Here is a 19,378-nt window from a genome sequence, read left to right as displayed (position 1 = left end):
GCACAAGCAATTCTGTGCTCTGCTAGGGTGCACACAGGTGTATTGCAGGTATTCTCCCAGTGTGCACACGCTAACCTCACACTATATGCCAGGTTATTCAACCCTTCCAGGCTTAACCTACTTCACAGTTATTTCAGAATAAGGCATGCTCACAGCTGGTTATGTCAGACCTTACCATGCTGTACAGGGCCGTATACTCACACCAGCTTACTTCTCAATGAGAGCATCTGACTGCAGAGTTAACATGTTTTATGGAAAGCGTTCACAAACTCCACACCTTTACATCTTCTCTGGGGGCTGGGAGAGGAATACAACAGAAAGTCAATCTGCATTAATTTTATTTTTATTTTTTAATTTTTTTTAAACCTTAGTGTTGACACACTTAGGTTACTGCAGGAGTCTCTCAGTGGACACCAACAGAACATAAATTCCTCTACAACATGTGCCCAAGCGTGCTCTTACCTTGTGGTAAATACAGCACTGTTTATCCTGCCCTACATAATAATACTCCCCTACATCTTATTGTGTGTATATCTTTTCTGCATATAATTGCACCCTCTCACAGAACTTCAAAATACAGAGCCAAAGTTGCTTCTGATAAGTGAAATGCCACTTCCTTGCCCTCAAAAATAACAGAAGGAATCACAGACAAAAGGTTTCTAATCTGTAGGAATGCAAAAAGGTAAGCAATTTTAAGTAAACACATCAAAAGAAGGAGTTTAGCAAACACTGTCTTTATAACTGGAGAAGCAGGCTCTGCCTCATAAAATAGTTGATATTGATTTAATGGGAGCAAGAAGTTTAAGAAGCTCAGTGAGGCTGAAAATCCAACTAGGAAAACAATGCTTGAAGAACACATCAGGTGAAAGTTAATTAAGAGGGAAAACCAGTTTCGTACAGTTTAACTTGGGTACACTAGTGCTGTGTTTGTGTTTCTTCTCACTATACACAATTCAGGTTAGGTTTCTGGGTCTGAAACCGAACTATTTGTTGTGGCTACGATCCCAAATGTTAGATCTCAAAAAAAATTCAAAGCCCCCTCTTTATGTACTAAGAGCAATAGAAAGAATAGAGAGACATTTACAGAGCTTAAAACTGTCTTGTGGGCCTGACATTTTTACTCAATAATTTCAGAAAACAATCAGGATCAGCAGCTCATCATTGAGCTCATCATTGACTTTTTTACAATCTCTGACATAAGTAAGTATATCCTGCTACTGCTAACTCAGTGTATACATGTATGCTGTGACAAAGAATAAATCTTTTTATTTTTTGCATGATGATTGGTCTGAACTATAGCCACAGCGTGAACTCATTAGCAGATAAGGACTTAGATTTTTATATGCACCTTCAAAGCAAAGAAGAATATTACAAGGAATGCCTCTCTGAAATAATTATCATCTCAAATATCTACCCCAGTAGCCAATAAGAAGAAAAAATCCAGCTGAGAAAAGAAAGGATAAACAGGCCAGTAACCACTGTGCCAGCAAATAACATACACTTCAGAACATACACATACAACATACACATACAACAAATAACATATACTTCAGAACATACACTGTTCCAGACAAACGCTACTTTTGGCATTAGCCAGATTATGAATAAGCTTTTTTACTCATTATTGTAACCTGGAGCTGTTTCCATCAATCTGAGCAATCATTAGCAATCTTATAAAAAATTACACATCAACCAAGGGAGAAAACAAAACAAAACTACACCTTTCACTAAACTACTCCTAGGAAGCTAGTAGGATTTCTGCCTGGAATTGCCTCTCACCATCAATCGAAGCAACAACAGATGTCATTACACACTCACCGTGAGGAGAAGACCTCCCACCAGCCTGAACAGTGATTGAGAATAAGATGGAAACACCATAATGTACTGACAACCACACAAAAGGATGTTTTATGTTAACAAATGGTTCTGGCATTTTGAGAATTTGTTTGGCTTCACCATGTAATTTGTCAAAAGCATTTTCTGGTATCAAGGTTTAAACCTGATCTGTAATGCATTCAGGATGCTGCAAAATAGCAAAATCCATCAGTTGCTCATGGCACTTTTGATGCATAAATTGTGGCCTACATTTTCATCCACTTTCTGTTGTCTCGGGAACTTCAAATGCAAATCATAATTTTATTCATAGCCCTACGCTTAGCTTCCTAAAAGCAGGGCATTAGGCTTTGGCAGCTTATCATACAGTATTTGCAGCTTTGCATATCTGCCTGTAATAATTTGAATATAAAGCCTTGACTACTAACGATAACAACATTCTAACATCAATTTTCTGCTCTGTGAAACAGGCCATGGATAACAAGCTCACAAAAAAAAAAAAAAATAAATAAAATAAAAAAATCTAGATCAGTCTGGAGAGTCTGCCTTCTGTCTTGCTGGGCCTGTGAGATCGGCTGTGAATGAAATGAGGAAAGCCCCAGCCCATGTCAGCCTACGTCTTCAAAGTTTTAGGACACCTCAAAGAACAGTGATGGCACACTAGAGAAACTGGGAAGGTGAATTACAGTAATTATTTGAATGCTGCTAGCTCTTTGTTGCCATTACTGCTGCTGAACATTGAAAATTAAGCTGTTCAGCAACCCGCCTGCCTACAGCATAATTAAAAATAGAGTAAGTAGTTACCCCTGCATCTGTTTTTCCATTTATACCAATTCTTTGTACCTCTTTTTTTAAATCTTACTTCTTTGTTACATCTTCTTCAAACATCAGTTAGTATCAGAACTGACATCCACATCCTGCAGAGACTTGCACACATCCTTGAGTTTACAGATGCAAGGTTTTCCTTCATTTTTGGAACATAAAACTAGGCAGACACTGAAGTCATTGTAGCAGATTCCAGTTTGCAAGCTTTGTGAATTAAAGCTGCATGTGCATGCATGTACTGCGTGCTTCTATGTTGGAGAATTATGAATGGAAATAAATCAGTAACTAATGCTAACAGAAACCTCAGTCACAAAAAATATTTATCTGCTAAAATTCACAAAACCCCCAGCTTTTTGTTCTGTAAGTACTCACTTCAGCAGCCACGCTTTTGCAGTGCCACCATGCAGCTTGGTCCCCAGGCCATGACAGACCAGGCTACAAGCAGCAGCAGGGTAAAAGGGGAGTATGGCAACTATCCTGCAGAGCTTCAGCCAACTTAATCAAGCTTGTAGGCAGCAGCAGGCAACTGGCAGCCAGCAACCCTGCTGGAAAACCAGTGCTCCCTGGAGAAGCAGAGCAGCTGGAGGAAGCAGCAGCAACACCCTGCTCGGCAGAGTGAGCAATGGAAGCCATAGCAAGGTGTTTCATCCCTCAGCCCATGAGATAAAAAGTAGAAAAAGCTACTCAGGATACTGAACTGCTGTCCTAGTGCCGAATTCACTGGCTGAATTCACAATCTCAGCATTTCCAGTCCCATATAGCTCAGTAGATGAGGTATGCCAGGGGAACACCTCTGGTATGACACCTAGACTCCTGCATAAGTTCCTGTATCTCCTCAAATTTTGTGTGAGGGAGACAAAGTGTTCAACAAAGGGGCTGTGATTTTCTGCTCATAAAAATCAGATAGCCCATAACTGAGTACTGCAGAATTTAAATCCCTCTTGTGATTTTACCAATCCCTTAATTTTTTTTTTTTTTTTTTTTTACAGTTAAAGTCATGTAGTATCAAAGCCATAGGCATTTATGTAAGCAAAATGTAAGCCTGTCCCTAACAAGCTGCCTTGCAGTAAATATAATAATTATATTTACATATTTCTTCAACGCTACACACTTGGTGGTGGTGGAAATACTAAACTGATCCTGAAACATATGCAGCAGCTTCTCTTGTACTGCTCTTCTTCCCCCTTGCCCAGATTTGATGCTATATAGCCTGAATAGATGTGCAGCAATCTGTACATGCAGATTCTGTGAAAAAAAATACTAGTTTTCCTTAAACAAAGTTTACTTCCTTCCTGCACTACAGAACTTTAATTCAAGAAAATTCAAAGGCAACATTGAGCATAGATCCCTTGAGAGCTACTCCACACAGGAGTTGAGATGACACAGACCTGGAGACCAAAGCCAGTGCAAAATAAATAAATAAATACAAAATAATAAATAAGATAAAATAGCTCTTTGAAAAGTGCATTTTTCTTGGGTAGATGTTGGATTCCACAAACACACATCTCTGATCTTTTTGTTTAGCAAAGAAGATCTTCTCCATGAAAACCCCTTTGCTAGCAAGTTCATGGAAATAACTGCTAGCAACTTCACATAGAAATAACTGCTAACAACTCTTTCCTTTGGCCTTTTCTTAATTATATTCATTTAATAACTGAAAATTATAGCATTTCTTCCTCAATGGATTTCTTGATATTCTAGCACACAAAAGAAAAAAGCCATTAAAAAATCCATTAGTATTCTAACATGTAATTATACGATTATAATTGACTAACGTGGTAATTCTGCAAGTGCTATAGCTGATGAAGAAAAAAGCATAACAAATGTGGTTTGCTCACCTACAAGAATGCAAATAAAACAAATTATAATTAAATTTCAAGTGCTTCCAGCAATTACTAATGATTTTAGAAATTCACTAAAGTACCTTGTATAGAGTATGTTCTAGCATAAGAAATTATTTTTTCAACCTTCTATTATTAGAACTGTTCATAAAGGATTTAGTTCATGCCATGCAGTACAATACACCTGAGCATTTTTTAAAGTAAATTCCTAACGTGGGCACTGAAATTTGCATTCAGAGACCTGATTAAAAGCCTGACTTTCAGGTATACTTGCCACCTGCAGCTGCTATTCAGTTCCCTGTCATTTAAGTACCTGGCTTCAGACAGCCAAGAGTGAAAACTGCAGCTTGAAGAACATTACTGGTAACTCTAAACACTGCTGAAGAGACTCCTCCTTGCCAGATCCTGACATTCTCAGGCAAACCCCCAGCTGATTTTCCATTTAGGCCTGAGGAAAACATTGGGCCAAGTGCTCAGCTGGTGCAGATCAGCTAAACTGTACTGAAGTCAATTTAGATGAGGATTCAACCCATGCGCTGTTTGTCTGAGTGGGGGTTGCATAACCAAGTGCTTACAATACAAATTTTCATCAAAAAGCAGGCCTGCCCTTAACGAAGGAGAAATACTCAATAATTTAAATGAAAATATCATGTCTGGATGGCAGGCATTTTGGCAGCTGCAGGGCAAGGGGTTTGTACTTTGTACCCATATTCATAACCCTCATAAATTTAACAGTGTAATGATTAAACTTTCATTCCTTGAATGGTAGGAGCTGCTGTGAAAGGTGAATGAGCATGTACATCTTTTTTTGGACTATTTTCATATCCTACAAACTCTGAGGAACTGTTTAAAATGAAGACCCAACTTCTGTCCTTGCAAGCATGTGCATGTACCCAAACCATTCATGTATTCATCTTTCTGAGGTGTAAATTTGACCCATAGTTTCAAATCAAGCTTAGAAAGTTGTCTCTGGGTCTGAATAGCATTACTGTTGCTATTATCTTTCCACCAGCTTTCTTAAATCTTTATATTGTCATTACAATTTAGTTAACTTCTCTGTGTGCATCTGACTGCTTAACTGAGGGAGAAGTACATGTCCCACTGTCATCCCCCTTCTATAAAAGCATTCACTTTCCTTTGTTTATCTGATCGTTCAATATTGCCTCTGCCCTGTTACTGAAATTCATTTCCAGTATTTATTGCACAAAATTCCCTGGAGTCTTGCCCCCTTTTTTTTTTTTCTTTTTTTTTTTTTTCTACAACTTCCTCAATTTAGATAGTAGAAGATATTACTTTGGCTTACATATTCCCAGAGACATCCATAACTTGGCCTAAGAGAACCTCATTAAGATATTTTTATATTTGATATTTTCTTGCTAGCAAACAGGTCAGGCTGTACCACAGTTACGTGCAATTTGTGGTATATGGCCTTTGAGTAAAACCAAGTACAAGCTAAGTGATTAAATAACTGTTTGATGCCTTGCACATGCCCAGGGGTTGTATTCCACAGTTCCCCCTCCTCCTCCTCTTGTGCCACTCATCCACCCTCCCACTGTTCCTCCACACCTCTGTATACAAAACAAATAAGCTTCACCCTATAATACAACCAAAAGCAAGGGAACAAGAAGAAATGCAAATGTTCGGAGATTTGTTACAGCAATTTTTGCTTGTAGAGATGTGATGGCAGAGCCTATTCTTGCTGGCTCTTGGGAGAGGTGCAGATACCCTACTAGCAGAGCACACGCTACTGTTGTGCCTTGTGCAATGATCCATGTGACTGCAGGTACCTGCCGAGCTTGTTCAGAGAAGCATGCCCTTGCACTGTCCAACCCATTTATAGTAGTCACAAGTCACAGCAAGCCTCAGTTTTACCAGCTACCTCACTGTGCTTCTGTGCTTCCATTGGGAAATATCTTTGTTTTGTAGCAAATAAACGTTAAGGACTTGAGTTTAACAAGAAAGGAGTGATCCTGCTCTTATGCCACTGTCCACCTTACCTAGAGACCTATCTGGCTAATTTAAGGCTTAGTGGAGCTTGTCATTATGCAGATTTTCACATAAGTTGGGTCTCTAGAGGAGTAGCCTCTGAAACTTGCATTTGTTGTAAGCTCTTGAGCCTTGATGCACATGACAGAGTTAGCACGGTGTAGTGCTGCTGGTCTCTTTCCAGTCACTGGGGTGGAAAGGTGTAACTGGTTGTAATATGATTAAACCATTCCCATACCCTCCAGGTGTAGTATTTATTCACACCAGAGCCAAAAACAATCATCTCTAAATACAATGGCATTCACAGTTTCTCAGAATTAGGTATTTCATCAGAGCTTTAAAAAAAATTAAAAAAAAAAAAAGGATGGAGGAGAATGGCTGCATTATCAGGAAGGACAGAGAGGTTCCCTCTGTTGCTCAGTATTTAAACTAGCTAATTGTTTACATAGGTATTGTATGAAAAGTGAGACTACACTCATTTGTTGGAAGGCCACTAGAACTCTAACAAAGCAGGCACAGGACAACTGCAAATGATAAGAAAACAAAAGTCATGGCCTTTTTTTGTTGTTGTTTAAAGGCAGAAGAGTGGTTTCAAAGTTGTCTACTAAAATGATCCTTCAGCTTCTTGTGATTTGAGACCTCAGCAGTCAAGTTTCTCAAGTTTCACTGTTTCAGCCATACCAAAGACATTTACAAAAGTCAAATAAAAGACAAAAGTCTCAGCAGTAAAAACTGCAACAATTGCATGTGCTGCAGTTTTAAGGGAATCCTTTGTAAGGAAAAACAAAACAGTACAAAGGATCAGACTGTTTGGACTGCATAGGAAACAAGAATCATCCTGAAAATTAGATGAACACTTCATGATTAAATGGAAGGGGCAGATACAGGCTCAATACATAGTTTAGTTAAAACTCAGCTTTCATCAGCTCTTACACCCTGTAGGCAGCCCTACTCAGCCACATCCAGGGTGTCACAGGTGTCTGAGATACTTAACATCTATCATGGGAGATTGGTCTATGTAGCTAGAGCAGTGCTGCCAATCTAAAAGTCTTTTAGGGTGTGTAATATTTCAAATTACACTAATACATTAAGACTTTCTCTTCCTCTCTGACTTCATCTTAGCATACTAGATTGAACTATTGATGTGTGATGCATGGAGGACTGGGTGCTTTGTATCTTTCTTTTGGGTAACTCAGAACTCAGTTCTGTTTTGTGCATTATTGCAAGCAGCTTCAACTTGCTGGCTAAAAAACTTCCTCAGTTTTGTCCTCTCTTCAGAATTAGGAGATTCTAACCACAATTATAAAATTGTCTGTCCCAAGCATGGCTACCTGTTATTGTGCCTGGGCTCAGTTATCTCAGTGATGTGTTGGATACGCAAACACAATGTCATGAAATCCCTGCTTAGCGGGGAAGGCAGGCAGAAGGCCAAGTGTTGTTAGCATCAAACCCCACCCTGAGGAGGTTTCTGACAGAGCTAGAAACTGACCCTAAAAGATTTGGTTCTAGATTAGATTTGAAAATGTATATTTAGTTTTCCTTTTGGTTTAAAGAAAAAAAAAGCTGAGTTAGCAATAACTCTAATGTGACCATTTTATAGGAAAAAAAATTCTAACTCATGATTGCCAAGACCTATTTTTGGATTGGTCCCACAAAGGTGAAGAAATTTCTGTAGCACAGTTTGAACATTCAGGCCTAAGATTCAGCAGAATGGGCAACTATTCAGCTGTTTACATGTTAAAATCAGAGCATCATTGGCATCTGATGAACTTTACTATGGGCAGCTGCAAGTGTGGAGAGCAGTCACAGTTACTGAGCAGGAGCACCAGCAATTTGTCCAGGGTGGTCACTATTTTTTAAATATTCAAGGCAGCCATCTTATATAGCAATTCTGATTTAAACCTGCCAGTCAGTACCTCATCTAAAATGCAAACACAGAGGGGAAACCAGGTGGATTAAGTATCTTTGTGCTTGTGAAGAAAGTTTCTGCCTTGTCAGTGGAAGAATTTTAGTTATACTTGCAGCACCTTACGAGGCCTTCTGTACACCCACAGCAGGTCTGAGGTTTCCAGACACACTGGATCTTCTGAGAGACAGCAGAGGATGGTCACAGCATGTTCCCAAATGGCCCGTGGTCACAACAGCAGATGAAAAAAGGGGTTGCCACTGTCAAAACTATTTATGTACCCAGCTTTCAGCCACTCTCCTTTCCTAGAGTGAGCAAGCTGTATTGTGCTGACCTGCCACAACAGTTCATCCTGCAGCATGCTCCAGACAACTTTCCCATCGGCAAATTGTAGAAACAGGGCAGCCTGATCCCAGGTCCTTGCTAAAAGAGGCTAGTTGGGAGCAGGCAACTGCCCTTGTCAGAACAGTTCACTTCACCCACTTTCCCCATTGGGAAAATGAGCTGTCCAGGAACCATGAGCCCACCACTGCCTCTGTTAATCCCATGGCAGGAGAGTTATCTGGCACAGTTTATTGAAACGTCCTGACTCAGTACTGGGATAAAACACAGTAGTCTTGCTTTACTGGTTGAGAATTGCTTCCCTGCACTTGTGGAGTAGGGATTAAAAAAAAAAAAATAAAATCAGTCAGCTCTTTACATTGATACTTGTGGTGGGTATGTTAGCCCCTGACTGGTGAACACTTGGCTAGCAGAGCTGCACAAGCATGCCAAGCCACCATGTTTGAAGGCAATGGGCTTCAAACTTCACAGGAGGGGAAAATCATTCCTGACATTTATCAGAGGAGGTAACATCAGGAAATCTCATTCTGATGTCAGCTATCCACTAGATGAAAAATGAATAAAGTACACAGTACTCTCTCCTAGAAAAGAAGAAATCACACTTTTTTTTCCGGGAAAAAAAGGAATGGAAAAAATCAATCAGGGACAGGAATAGCAGCTTCCCTTCACTTGTCCATAACTGCATGATATTGAGGGAAGAAGCAAGCATTATGCTAATTTCAGAGCAGTCAGCCCAGGCAAACACTACAGTAAGTTAGAGACAATTGTGTGAGAACAACAACAAATCAAAGTGAAGAATGCCATGAACTAGATAGACTGTGAGCAAAAATAAGGCATAATAGATTTTATGTATTTGTTAGGCTAACAACCATCCTGTCTCATTAACAGCACACTTCAGAGCTTGCAGTGACTGGGACAGCCACAGGCAAGCTGCAGATGCTGTTCTGTGGGCAGCACTAGGCAGTAACCCTGCCCTGGCTGCTGACTTGCTCGCTTGAACCTATTGCCATGGAACTACCCACTCTTCCCTCTATATTCACAACCCCAAAGGAAAAGGTGAAGTACATCCATCCTTCATACCCTGCTGACCACATGTGAAAAGATTTATTTCCTGATACAGTAACAATGAGGTACAGGATCAACATGCAGCCTTGGCATTTTTCGTGTTCTTACTCACGTGTCAAGGCTGCTACAAAACAAGTTACACACAGCTGGCAAGCAGACCCTGGCTGCTCATATCCTTGAAGGAGTGGAGGCAGCCAGCCTCCTGACAGCCAGCCCTTCAACAGCCCTTGCTTGTTGAATGCCATGAACTAGATAGATTGTCTTTGCTGTAGCTGCACATAAGTCTGACTTTGCATCTGCAGCTGCATGTTAGTCAGATAAGAGGTGCGAAGTGCAGCTGTTCTCATCAGTGCTCCCAACTCAGCATCAGCTTATCAGAAGTTCAGTGTAGAGCCTTGTGCAGTAACCCCAAGGAGGTGCGGCTGCAGGAGGATGCTGCCAGGGGACTGAACCAGCATGTTTCTGTAGTACCACCCAGTACCTGCCACTCAGTTGTGGTAGGCTGCAACTTGCTCATGCATTTCAGATAAGGAGCAGGAGTTAGGCATTGTCAACTTGTGTTCTTTTCCTTAATGGTACCAATATAAAATATATGACACCGAGTCTATGAGAAAAGCCTGTAAAAGGAAGTAAAAAGCCAGATAGAGGATTGGGCTGTTTTTTTTTTTTCCTTAAAAAAAACAACAACAACAACAAAAAAAGGTGCATGGTGTACCATCTCCCCTACTTCCAAGCACAGTCACATCTGCACTCAAATCTACAGGCAAAAAGCCTTTGCAAGCTAATGGATAGATCATCCAAAGGCATCACAGCTAGCATGGCCAAGGGTTGAAGCCTCAGCACCTGCCATGCTTTGCTGCATAGACAATTACTCCATGAGACAAAACTGAATATAAGCACCATCAAAAACAATGGCATATCTGCATGCACGTTAACTTCCTGAAGTTAATCTGAAGCACAAAATAATATTCCAATTGCACATTTTTCATTTTATGGAAGGACTGCTTTATGTCTCTATTGCCTTCTTCTTTCTTTTTAGAGAAAGAGTGGAAAAATCTTAATTTAGCACACAAATGCCTTATTTATTAGGATGTAGACTGCAAGAACTTGCCAGCACCTGTTTTTTGTTTTTCCAAGACCTGAAAATTCCATAGATTGCTTTTTCGTTTTGTTTCACCCACTCTACTTTCATCATATATTTAAAAAACAGAATTCAGATTTCATGACCAAGTTGATCAAACTTTTTAAAAATGAGTAGGCTCACTATGCTTACTAGAGACTAGGTACATTAGAGCTTATAATTGAAGTGGTGATGCAAAGTATCTTCCTACACTTTTTTGACATTCAGGACATCTGTTTAGTAATATGCAACCTTGATGCTGCTCATTTTTCATGAGCAGACAGTGTGGTTCTGGTATGAGCTCTGCTCTTAATTCAGTCACCCTGTGCCTAATTCAAAAAATAAAATATTTAGTTCTCAAATGAGTATTTTAAGATAATTATCTCAGACTCTACTGCCCAATATCTTAATACTGCTTAGATAAGGATAGAAAAGAAGCATAAACCAGCCTACCATAAGTTAATTCTATGATCCTGAACTACTTGAAGCACCTAAGTTTTGAGCCCAATCCTGTTTAACTCCTGAAGTGTAACATTTTTTTTTACTCACAGCTTTATCAATAACGGCATACTCCTGTTACAATACCTGTATGAGCTCATTTGGTTCACTTCCTTCTTCCACTGTAATTAATGTAGATCTTCCACTTCGTTCATTGTCCCGAATGCCAATGGCAACCTGAGCAGCCTTCAGACGCTCATATTTATTGCATGATGAGCCAAACCACTGATAGATTTCCTAAAATAATTGAAAACATACACATTAACAATAAGAGTCAACACTGAACAACATTATAAAATCAATATTTTATTAATAGTTATTCGACTGAAGATAAACCTCCAGAACATCAGTGAAGCTACATTTTTCGGCAGATTCAACAATAAGGAAGGTGACAATGAGACGTAGAGAATTAACTAGAGAGGTCAGGCAGATATTGCCTTATCTTACTATGTATGCTGCAATTCATGGAGATTACTCATTCAGAAAGGTTAAAAGTTCAGTTTCAGTTGTATACATTAACCTTCTGTAGGTTTTTTGGTAACTGGCCATGCAATCTCAAACAAGTATTCTCATCTACAAAATGAATATTTACTGACCACAGAGAATATTATGAGACTTAAATTGTCACTGCAAATTACAAAGACCTTTAGTTCTCAGACAATAAATTCAAATTTTCCTTTCTTAGCATCTCTTAAAGGTCCCACTGCTCAGCAAGTCCTGGCTACCCCCTATTCCATGTGCTCTCCAAGTTTGCCTTCAGTAAAGCAAGTGACTAAACTGAGCTGTCAAAAACGACCAGCTTTATGCATCAAATCAGTCAGAGTAAGGAGAAAGGCCTTAAAAAATATACAGCAGTAGATTTCAGATTTTTTGATTTGCAGACATTATTTTGAAAATTTTTTTCTTTTTGGATTCCACACCACTACAAGAAAAAATACAATAAATTTAACTCTATTGACAGTTCAGTTATCTTAGTTAATTTCAGACCCCATAATAACTTGCTTGTTGACTACAGATTCAAAGCTACTGCAAAAGAAATATTCCTCAAACTTTTCTCAGAATTCCCTTTGCATAAGATTTTACTAAGTCTTCCATGTTAGACAATAAAATATATGCAATTTCATTTTCAGTATATGGTTGTTTCAGTTTCCATGATTGGGCTGTGTATAACTCCTAAACTAAGAAATATTCTCACAAAATAGCATGGCCTAAGTGTTTCTGTCCCTAAGCCAAAATAAATATGAAATTTTGTTAGGTTTTTATTTAGATTTCTGTATCAAGAAACCTTGTATGGTAAATGAGACTTAGGTTTTCTCCTGCAGCATAAAAAAAATTGTCATCAACAAGCAGTGTCTGAAAACATCTTTGATCAGGAGTTCACATACCATTAAAGCTCCATCTTTCTTGGTTATTTAAAAAATGATTAAAAGAAGCTAGAGAAACAAGAAAGTATTTTCAGCATTTCAGGATAACGACAATGTTCTTTAGTAACAAGCTAAAAAGCTGAACTTCAGGTACTGAGCATGAAATTTAATAGAAGGAAGTGAGCAGCTTGAAGTCATAAAAGTATACCAGAGTGCATAATATTTTAGTATATTTACCAGGAGTACTAAATAAATATATGAAGTACCCAGTGCTACAAGCCTTCAGGAGCTTAGATTTAGTTATCCTTCAATTCTAAACTAAAATAATTTTCTCAATTATTTTTAAGTATCTTATTTTGAAGCCTCATGATAGAGGTTCAGGTGGGTATTTACAAGATTGTCTTCCTGACAGTTTACTCACTTCATTCTCTAAGCAAAATGGATTTTAACATTTAATCTCAGGAAAAAAAAAAAAGTTTAAGAGCTAGAGTCACTTCTTGGTAAGGCCAATATTTAGATTTACCTAAATATATATCCAGAGTCAGCTAGATATTTAACCATATCCAACATGCTACTGAGGTTGTGGTTTATATTTTATTATTCATGTATTTATTTAGACCTATGTATACACAAGAACTAAATAATATAGTATTACAACTATATATAGTTGTAATATATAAATATACTATAAATAATATAGTATTACAACTGTATATACAACTATAATGTAGTATTTACCTCTAGCTTCACTGGTTTCACAATGTCTTAGCTGTACTATAAATTAACTATTTTTAGCTTTGTTTTGCAAGCCTTATTTGGAATTGGCAGGCTGACAAAAATTGTTTCCAATAAAACGAAAAGAGACTTCAAGTGTTCACTTGTCTCAAAAGAAAAAAAAAAAAAAAAAAAAGAACTTCATTCATCAGTAATTCCTGTGCCAAGCCTGGTTTATTTGCAGAAGGTTGCACCAACAGTATTTTTTTTTTAAATCCATTTAACAGAGTTTAAGAGAGATGCTGTGGAAGAGAGCTATTCTGCTACCCAGTATTGACAGCAGTCGATATCAATATTCTGCTGGATCACAGCTGGCCAGTCAGCAGCTCAGAGTGAGAAAGTGTTACCACGGCTAATCACAGTAACCGCCCCAGAGCTGCTGAGAGAGATCAGGAATGCAAGATGAATCTGTCTCACACAGCAGCCATAGCGAGGTCTTCTGGTCTGTGCATTTTGGTGACACATGGTTGGGTTTTCTCATACTACACAGTAGCACTGTGGAGTCAAGAGCTTTTATACCTGATAGCTGCTGGGCTGCAGAGAGACCTTGAGAAAATAACATGAAATTTACACAGCATATTAAATGACCCAACACTTAGTTTCTATACAGAAACATGCTGCAGGATATGTATGGCCCATAGTACTTTGGCAGTGTTACCTGTATGGAGCGTTATTGTGAAAGTGTATGTCCTGCCTTCCTGCTCCAGCTCCAAATGGCACATAGAGCAAGAGGAGGAAAAACAATTTTTTTATATCACTTTTGAAATAAACAATTTTCCCTTCTAACACAGACACCTCTGTATTCAACTGGCAGCCTACTAAGTTTGGAGGCAAGTGAAAACACTGTGTCCCTGTGTCTTTTCTGTGAATCTTAGCAAGGATGCAGAAAGCAAAAGCCAGGAAGATTACATCCATGAAAAGTTTTCATTCTGGCTACAAACACGACCTGAACATACATGTTTTAATCCTATATCTTTGTTCAAATTCCTATGTCCACACTGTATTGCTGATTTGCATTCTCCTATGGGAAGATACATTACAAAGCTAAGTAAATTAAATAGGTTTCAAAACTAATTTCAAGGAAATTTGTTGTGAAACTTCAATTTTGGTAGAAAAAAGTTTAAAATGAGATGTCTAAAATAGTTCCACAAATTCTAAAGTGTTAAAATAAGAAAATTAACCTTTAAGGAAAGATTAAGTCAAGTATCACGTCAGTGTGTCTCCATTCTTTGTTGGCAAGCCCTGATGTGTCCTAAAGTCATCCATTTTTGCCCACATCTACACTAGAACATGCCTCTAGCATGTAATTGCACATCAGTTAAAATAAATAAAAATACCACTCTTAGGAGTCAGCTAGATCTATACTATGGATACTTGTTGGCATCCACAGTATATATCTATCTTGTATATATCCACTTGTTGGATACTTGTTGGGGTATTTAATGTCAGGATGATGTTTCTGTTTTTTTGAACTACATTAAGGTATAGAGACACAGATACAAAGAAGGGATTAGTGCAAATGAACGAGCACACTCAGCTGAAGTTTTGCTGTGTTTTTTGGTTGGTTGTTTTTTTTTTTTATTGTTGCTTTTTTGATGTGGAACACTAGGTCACATTATCTTTACACCCACAACTCGTAAAAAAGGGCTAAAAACATGAAAAGTTTCGTGAAGTTTTGCCTTAATTCCTCTCTTCTGTTAGGTTTAACTGCTTATATTTGTAGATAGAATCAGATCAAAGCCTGGGCAATTAACCACGTCAAAGCTACTGAAGTGGTTTCAGTGCGTTGGAAGAAAGTCTGGCAAAGTTTGTGAAGAACAGTACGTCAGGAGGAGAGGAGCAGTGGTGCAGGAGTGCCCAAATGAGGTGGCGCTCTATTGAAAGTGGGTGAAAATATTGCTACATTGAGTGAGCCTAAGATACCACTTCTAGAGAGGCAGAAGACAAAAAAAAACAAACAAACAAACAAACAAAAAAGCTTGAGCACACATGAATATTGGCAAAGCTTTTCTGTGTATCTTATCATGCTCCTATGTTTATATCAGCTTAATTGGCTAGCACTCATTTGAGACTCCATTCATTCTTCATGTCATTAATAAACAGCTGTTTTGATAACAAAAGAGTTCATTAAAGTTGAAACAATTCTTTCTATTGACACCTTTCCTTTTAATCCATTAAGTAACTAGACTAACAAAATGAGAACATGTAAATAGACTTGTAAAGCCAAATTTTTAAATGAATCGCACAGAACAGAAATGCTTCTAATTCCTTCAGTTCTCCTTAAAAGTAAAACATATGCACATTACCCCAGAGTCTGTTCAAACAATTTGAACAATTTTTTGGAAACTTTAAATGGAGAGCCCTGAAACAGGAGTGTGAAACTTTTTTTAGCCAAAAACATGTGCTAGACTAAGCAAACAAAGTTCAAGTGGTGGGAAAAATAACTGAGCGGTTAAACTTAGAAGCGACTACAACACAGCACCTTTTTCACTGACTTTTTCAGGAATGGACATATATGAAAAAGTGTTTGGATTGAACCAGTTTAATGTAGGCTTCTGTGGCAGTTTTCTCAATTTCTAAATATTGAAATTTAGTTTCATTTTTTTTTTCCTGTCTTGGCTTTTGAATTTGAGATACAAGCAGGGAAAAAAATAACCATTTCAAGTCTACATCAAATCTGCCTTTCATTTGTTGAAGCTGCAATATAGTGAACCACTGAAAGTTATGGAGTTCTGACAATCCAAAACAAATTCTGAATTCTTTCAGTCAAAATGCTGCTGAGGCCACCATGAGCCCAGCCCTAGTATAATTACAATAGCGTCTTTGTAATCAGTCTAGAGTCTCTCACTTGATTCAGCTGGAACAAATCGTCGGGATAAAAATAAGCCAGATGTACCACAGGCATACACCTACTACATTCATTTTTCCTCTCACACTTGTTTTACTAACTTGTTCCAGAAATATTTGTTGCCACACCATAGTGCGTTAAAGAGTACATAACAGGACCGTATTCATTCTGAGTTCAAGCAGCAGGGGATCTGGATTTTCTGCATCATCTGGAAGTAAACTAACCTAATTGAATCCTTGGTATTAGAAATTGTCTGAGCCTTAATGATGGTCTCTGTTTGAGCCACTTTTCTGCATACAAGTGGGTGTGGAAAGGGAAGAAAGGTTTCCAGTCCCTAGAAAGGAAAGGAAACTACAAACTCTGAACACTAACTGAAGAAATAAAAAGGCTTAGTATTCATATTTCTCCATCTGATGACTTTGGGACTATAACTTAACTTCCAGAATGCTGGAGGTTAAAATTACTGAAACTAAAAATAATTGCTTCACAGATTTATAGAAAAACATGGCATGCCTACTTACTAAGCTACACTGTGTGTTGTTAAAAACATATTTTTAACATTTAAATAAGCCCGTTTAATTTAGTTCTTCAAGCTCTGCTACTTGTTTAGCAATTCCCTGCCCCCCCGAGCAAAATTCTAACTCTCAGCTTGGTGAAACTGAGAAAGAAGTTAGTTGTAGGAGAAACAGAACACAAAAAGGACATAACTAGTTGGACATGACAGTGCCAAGGAAGGCAACTAGGATGAGAAACTTACAGTGATGAACTCCCACATGCAAGAGTCTGCTCTTTCAGTCATTTATTCCCAAACAGTGACTGTTATAAAGCAATAAGTATGCTGACTGAACTGCTTTCTTTAAAGGAAAAACCACCTAGAAGAGATAGGGCAGGCAAGAGGAGATTACAGAAGAAAACTAGAACAGCTCGTAAATTTGCAATGTGATACTGAATCATACCCCATTGTCATAACCCTCAAACAAGTACATCCTCTTGATTTTTACATTTAGAAAGCAGAAGTTAATTTTCTTCTTGTAAATGTTTTAATCTATAGCAAGTTAATAGTTTTTATGAAAAGCAATTGCTGTACAAAAGAGGTCTGTATATTATTATTAATGTTTCTTCAAGTGTCTCTATGGAAGATGAGATGGCTCTTACACTTGGTATACCTATGATGTCAGGAGGTCAAGTAGAAGCATACTAGAACATAACAAAGTAGAACATAACAAATTTATTCATTCTCATGCTTTCGTTTTTGACATCATAGTTCTCACTTTTAATTCACAGAGCCCTTGAGAGGTCACACACACTGTTGTGCCCTACAGCAATCAAAGTACTTTAAACACCCTTCAAGCTCTTGAATTTCAAAACAGCAATCTTATGGCTGTTATGAATCAGTTTATAAGCACCTCCATACTAATGGGAAGGATGGACTGAATGCAGTTTACACTTAACATCAGGTATAGTTATTGCCTAGCCTTCTTCATTCTTCCTTTGGGAAAGAAATTAGATCAGGCCCAATCTCAGAACTGCTTGGTACTTTTTACCTGACCAGCACCCTTATTTTAAGAGTGCTCTTTTTTTTTTCTCCCCAAGAAGCTAAGAGGCATGCAGCCCTCTTCCTGCTCTCTGTAGTCATTTGGCCTGTAGTAAGCCTTCTCAGCAATTGCCCTGTAATTGTCTTGCCTGTCCTAAAGGCACAGGAGCCCAACCTTCCCAGGTTCATAGCCACAGTACACGAAGCCGTTACCTTCCTTCCTGTCAAAGACAGCATTTTCTCTGCCATCTGAAGCTGTTTTCTGCTTCAGCCTCAGAAGTTCAAAGTAGGCAAGATAAGACCACGGCAGGATAATTTTAAGTGTTAGAAGTGGGGTTTTGTAAGCAACATATCTAGGCATGAGGTAACCAGCAGAAACTGAACTGTGAGCATGTGAAACCATCTAGAAATGCACAGATGCTTTCAACTTAAGGAATTATCACCAGGAGGGAAGACTTAGCAGCCAATAATAGCCAAATTTGTGATTATTACCTTTCTTAATATTCCATTACCTGTTCAAACACAAGGTCTAACATACTCCAGTAATTGAGCTCAATGGGAAAAGAAATGACTTTTTATTATATAAGTGGCTTGATGAAATGCAACAGGAAATGGACTGCATGAGTAGTTTTGCAGTGCCACGGAGACCATCTTTCTTGTTGGCTAAGAGATTAAGAAAAGTACATCTTGCAAGTTCATCTTATTTGACACACTACAGTACTTTGATGGTAAGAGCACTGACAATAAGCTCATTACTTTAAGCAATTACTGTCCATTATTCTCACAGTGATTCAGCAGTGCCCTGAGAAATCCCAAGACTCAAGAGCAACCATATTAAAGATTCATTTTATTTCCATTAAGTAATCTACTTGTTCCATTTTTTTTTTTTTAAGGACCCCTACGTTTGATTAAGAGCTCCTTTAAAGACTCTTCCACTTACAATGGACCTCTAGTCATGGAAAATTTCAATCTGAAATACAGTTATGTCAGCTTGAAATATAATTCTGAGAAAAATACACTGTCATGGTGGAAATCTGGAGCAAGTTTCATACCACACCTATTTCTTTACATGCCTTTCAGCTCTACTTTCACACCTTCATCTTAAAGTATCAGACATTGCCATTTCCTCTCAAGAAAGTTCTGCTTTACAAATAACCTATAATGAAATTACTGCAAATGGGTGCCAAAACATCTTTTTCTTAACTTGTTTATACATCCAAGAAAGCCTATCACCCTTACACCACCGGCATTACAAGACCAAGAACTGTTATCAGTCACATGCTTTAACGGACTCCCCATAATCTGGTAAAGATCTATATGTTGTTCACATCTAATCTTGATTCCTACAAAGGGGCTGCACTGCAGCTTAACCTTTGTCTCATCAGTCAGGAAATCCGAAACCAGTGGTGTTACACCAAAAAAGGAAAAAGGCTCACAATGTA

At 38.2% G+C, this 19,378-nt stretch overlaps 1 protein-coding gene across 1 annotated transcript in view; it reads right to left on the bottom strand.

The window, feature by feature from the left end:
* SCIN (scinderin) overlaps positions 1 to 19,378 on the bottom strand; it is a 47,785-nt gene that overhangs the window by 19,215 nt on the left and 9,192 nt on the right. Inside the window, exon 4 of the mRNA XM_082753894.1 lies at positions 11,504 to 11,653. Coding sequence (XP_082610020.1) covers positions 11,504 to 11,653 — 150 coding nt within the window. The remainder of the gene's footprint in view (positions 1 to 11,503; positions 11,654 to 19,378) is intronic.

This window comes from Aythya marila (genome assembly GCF_965140915.1).
Source record: "Aythya marila genome assembly, chromosome: 2".
NCBI classification, from domain to species: Eukaryota; Metazoa; Chordata; class Aves; order Anseriformes; family Anatidae; genus Aythya; species Aythya marila.
The sequence above is the reverse complement of the archived record's forward strand: the minus strand, read 5'-3'. Positions and strand labels throughout refer to the sequence as shown.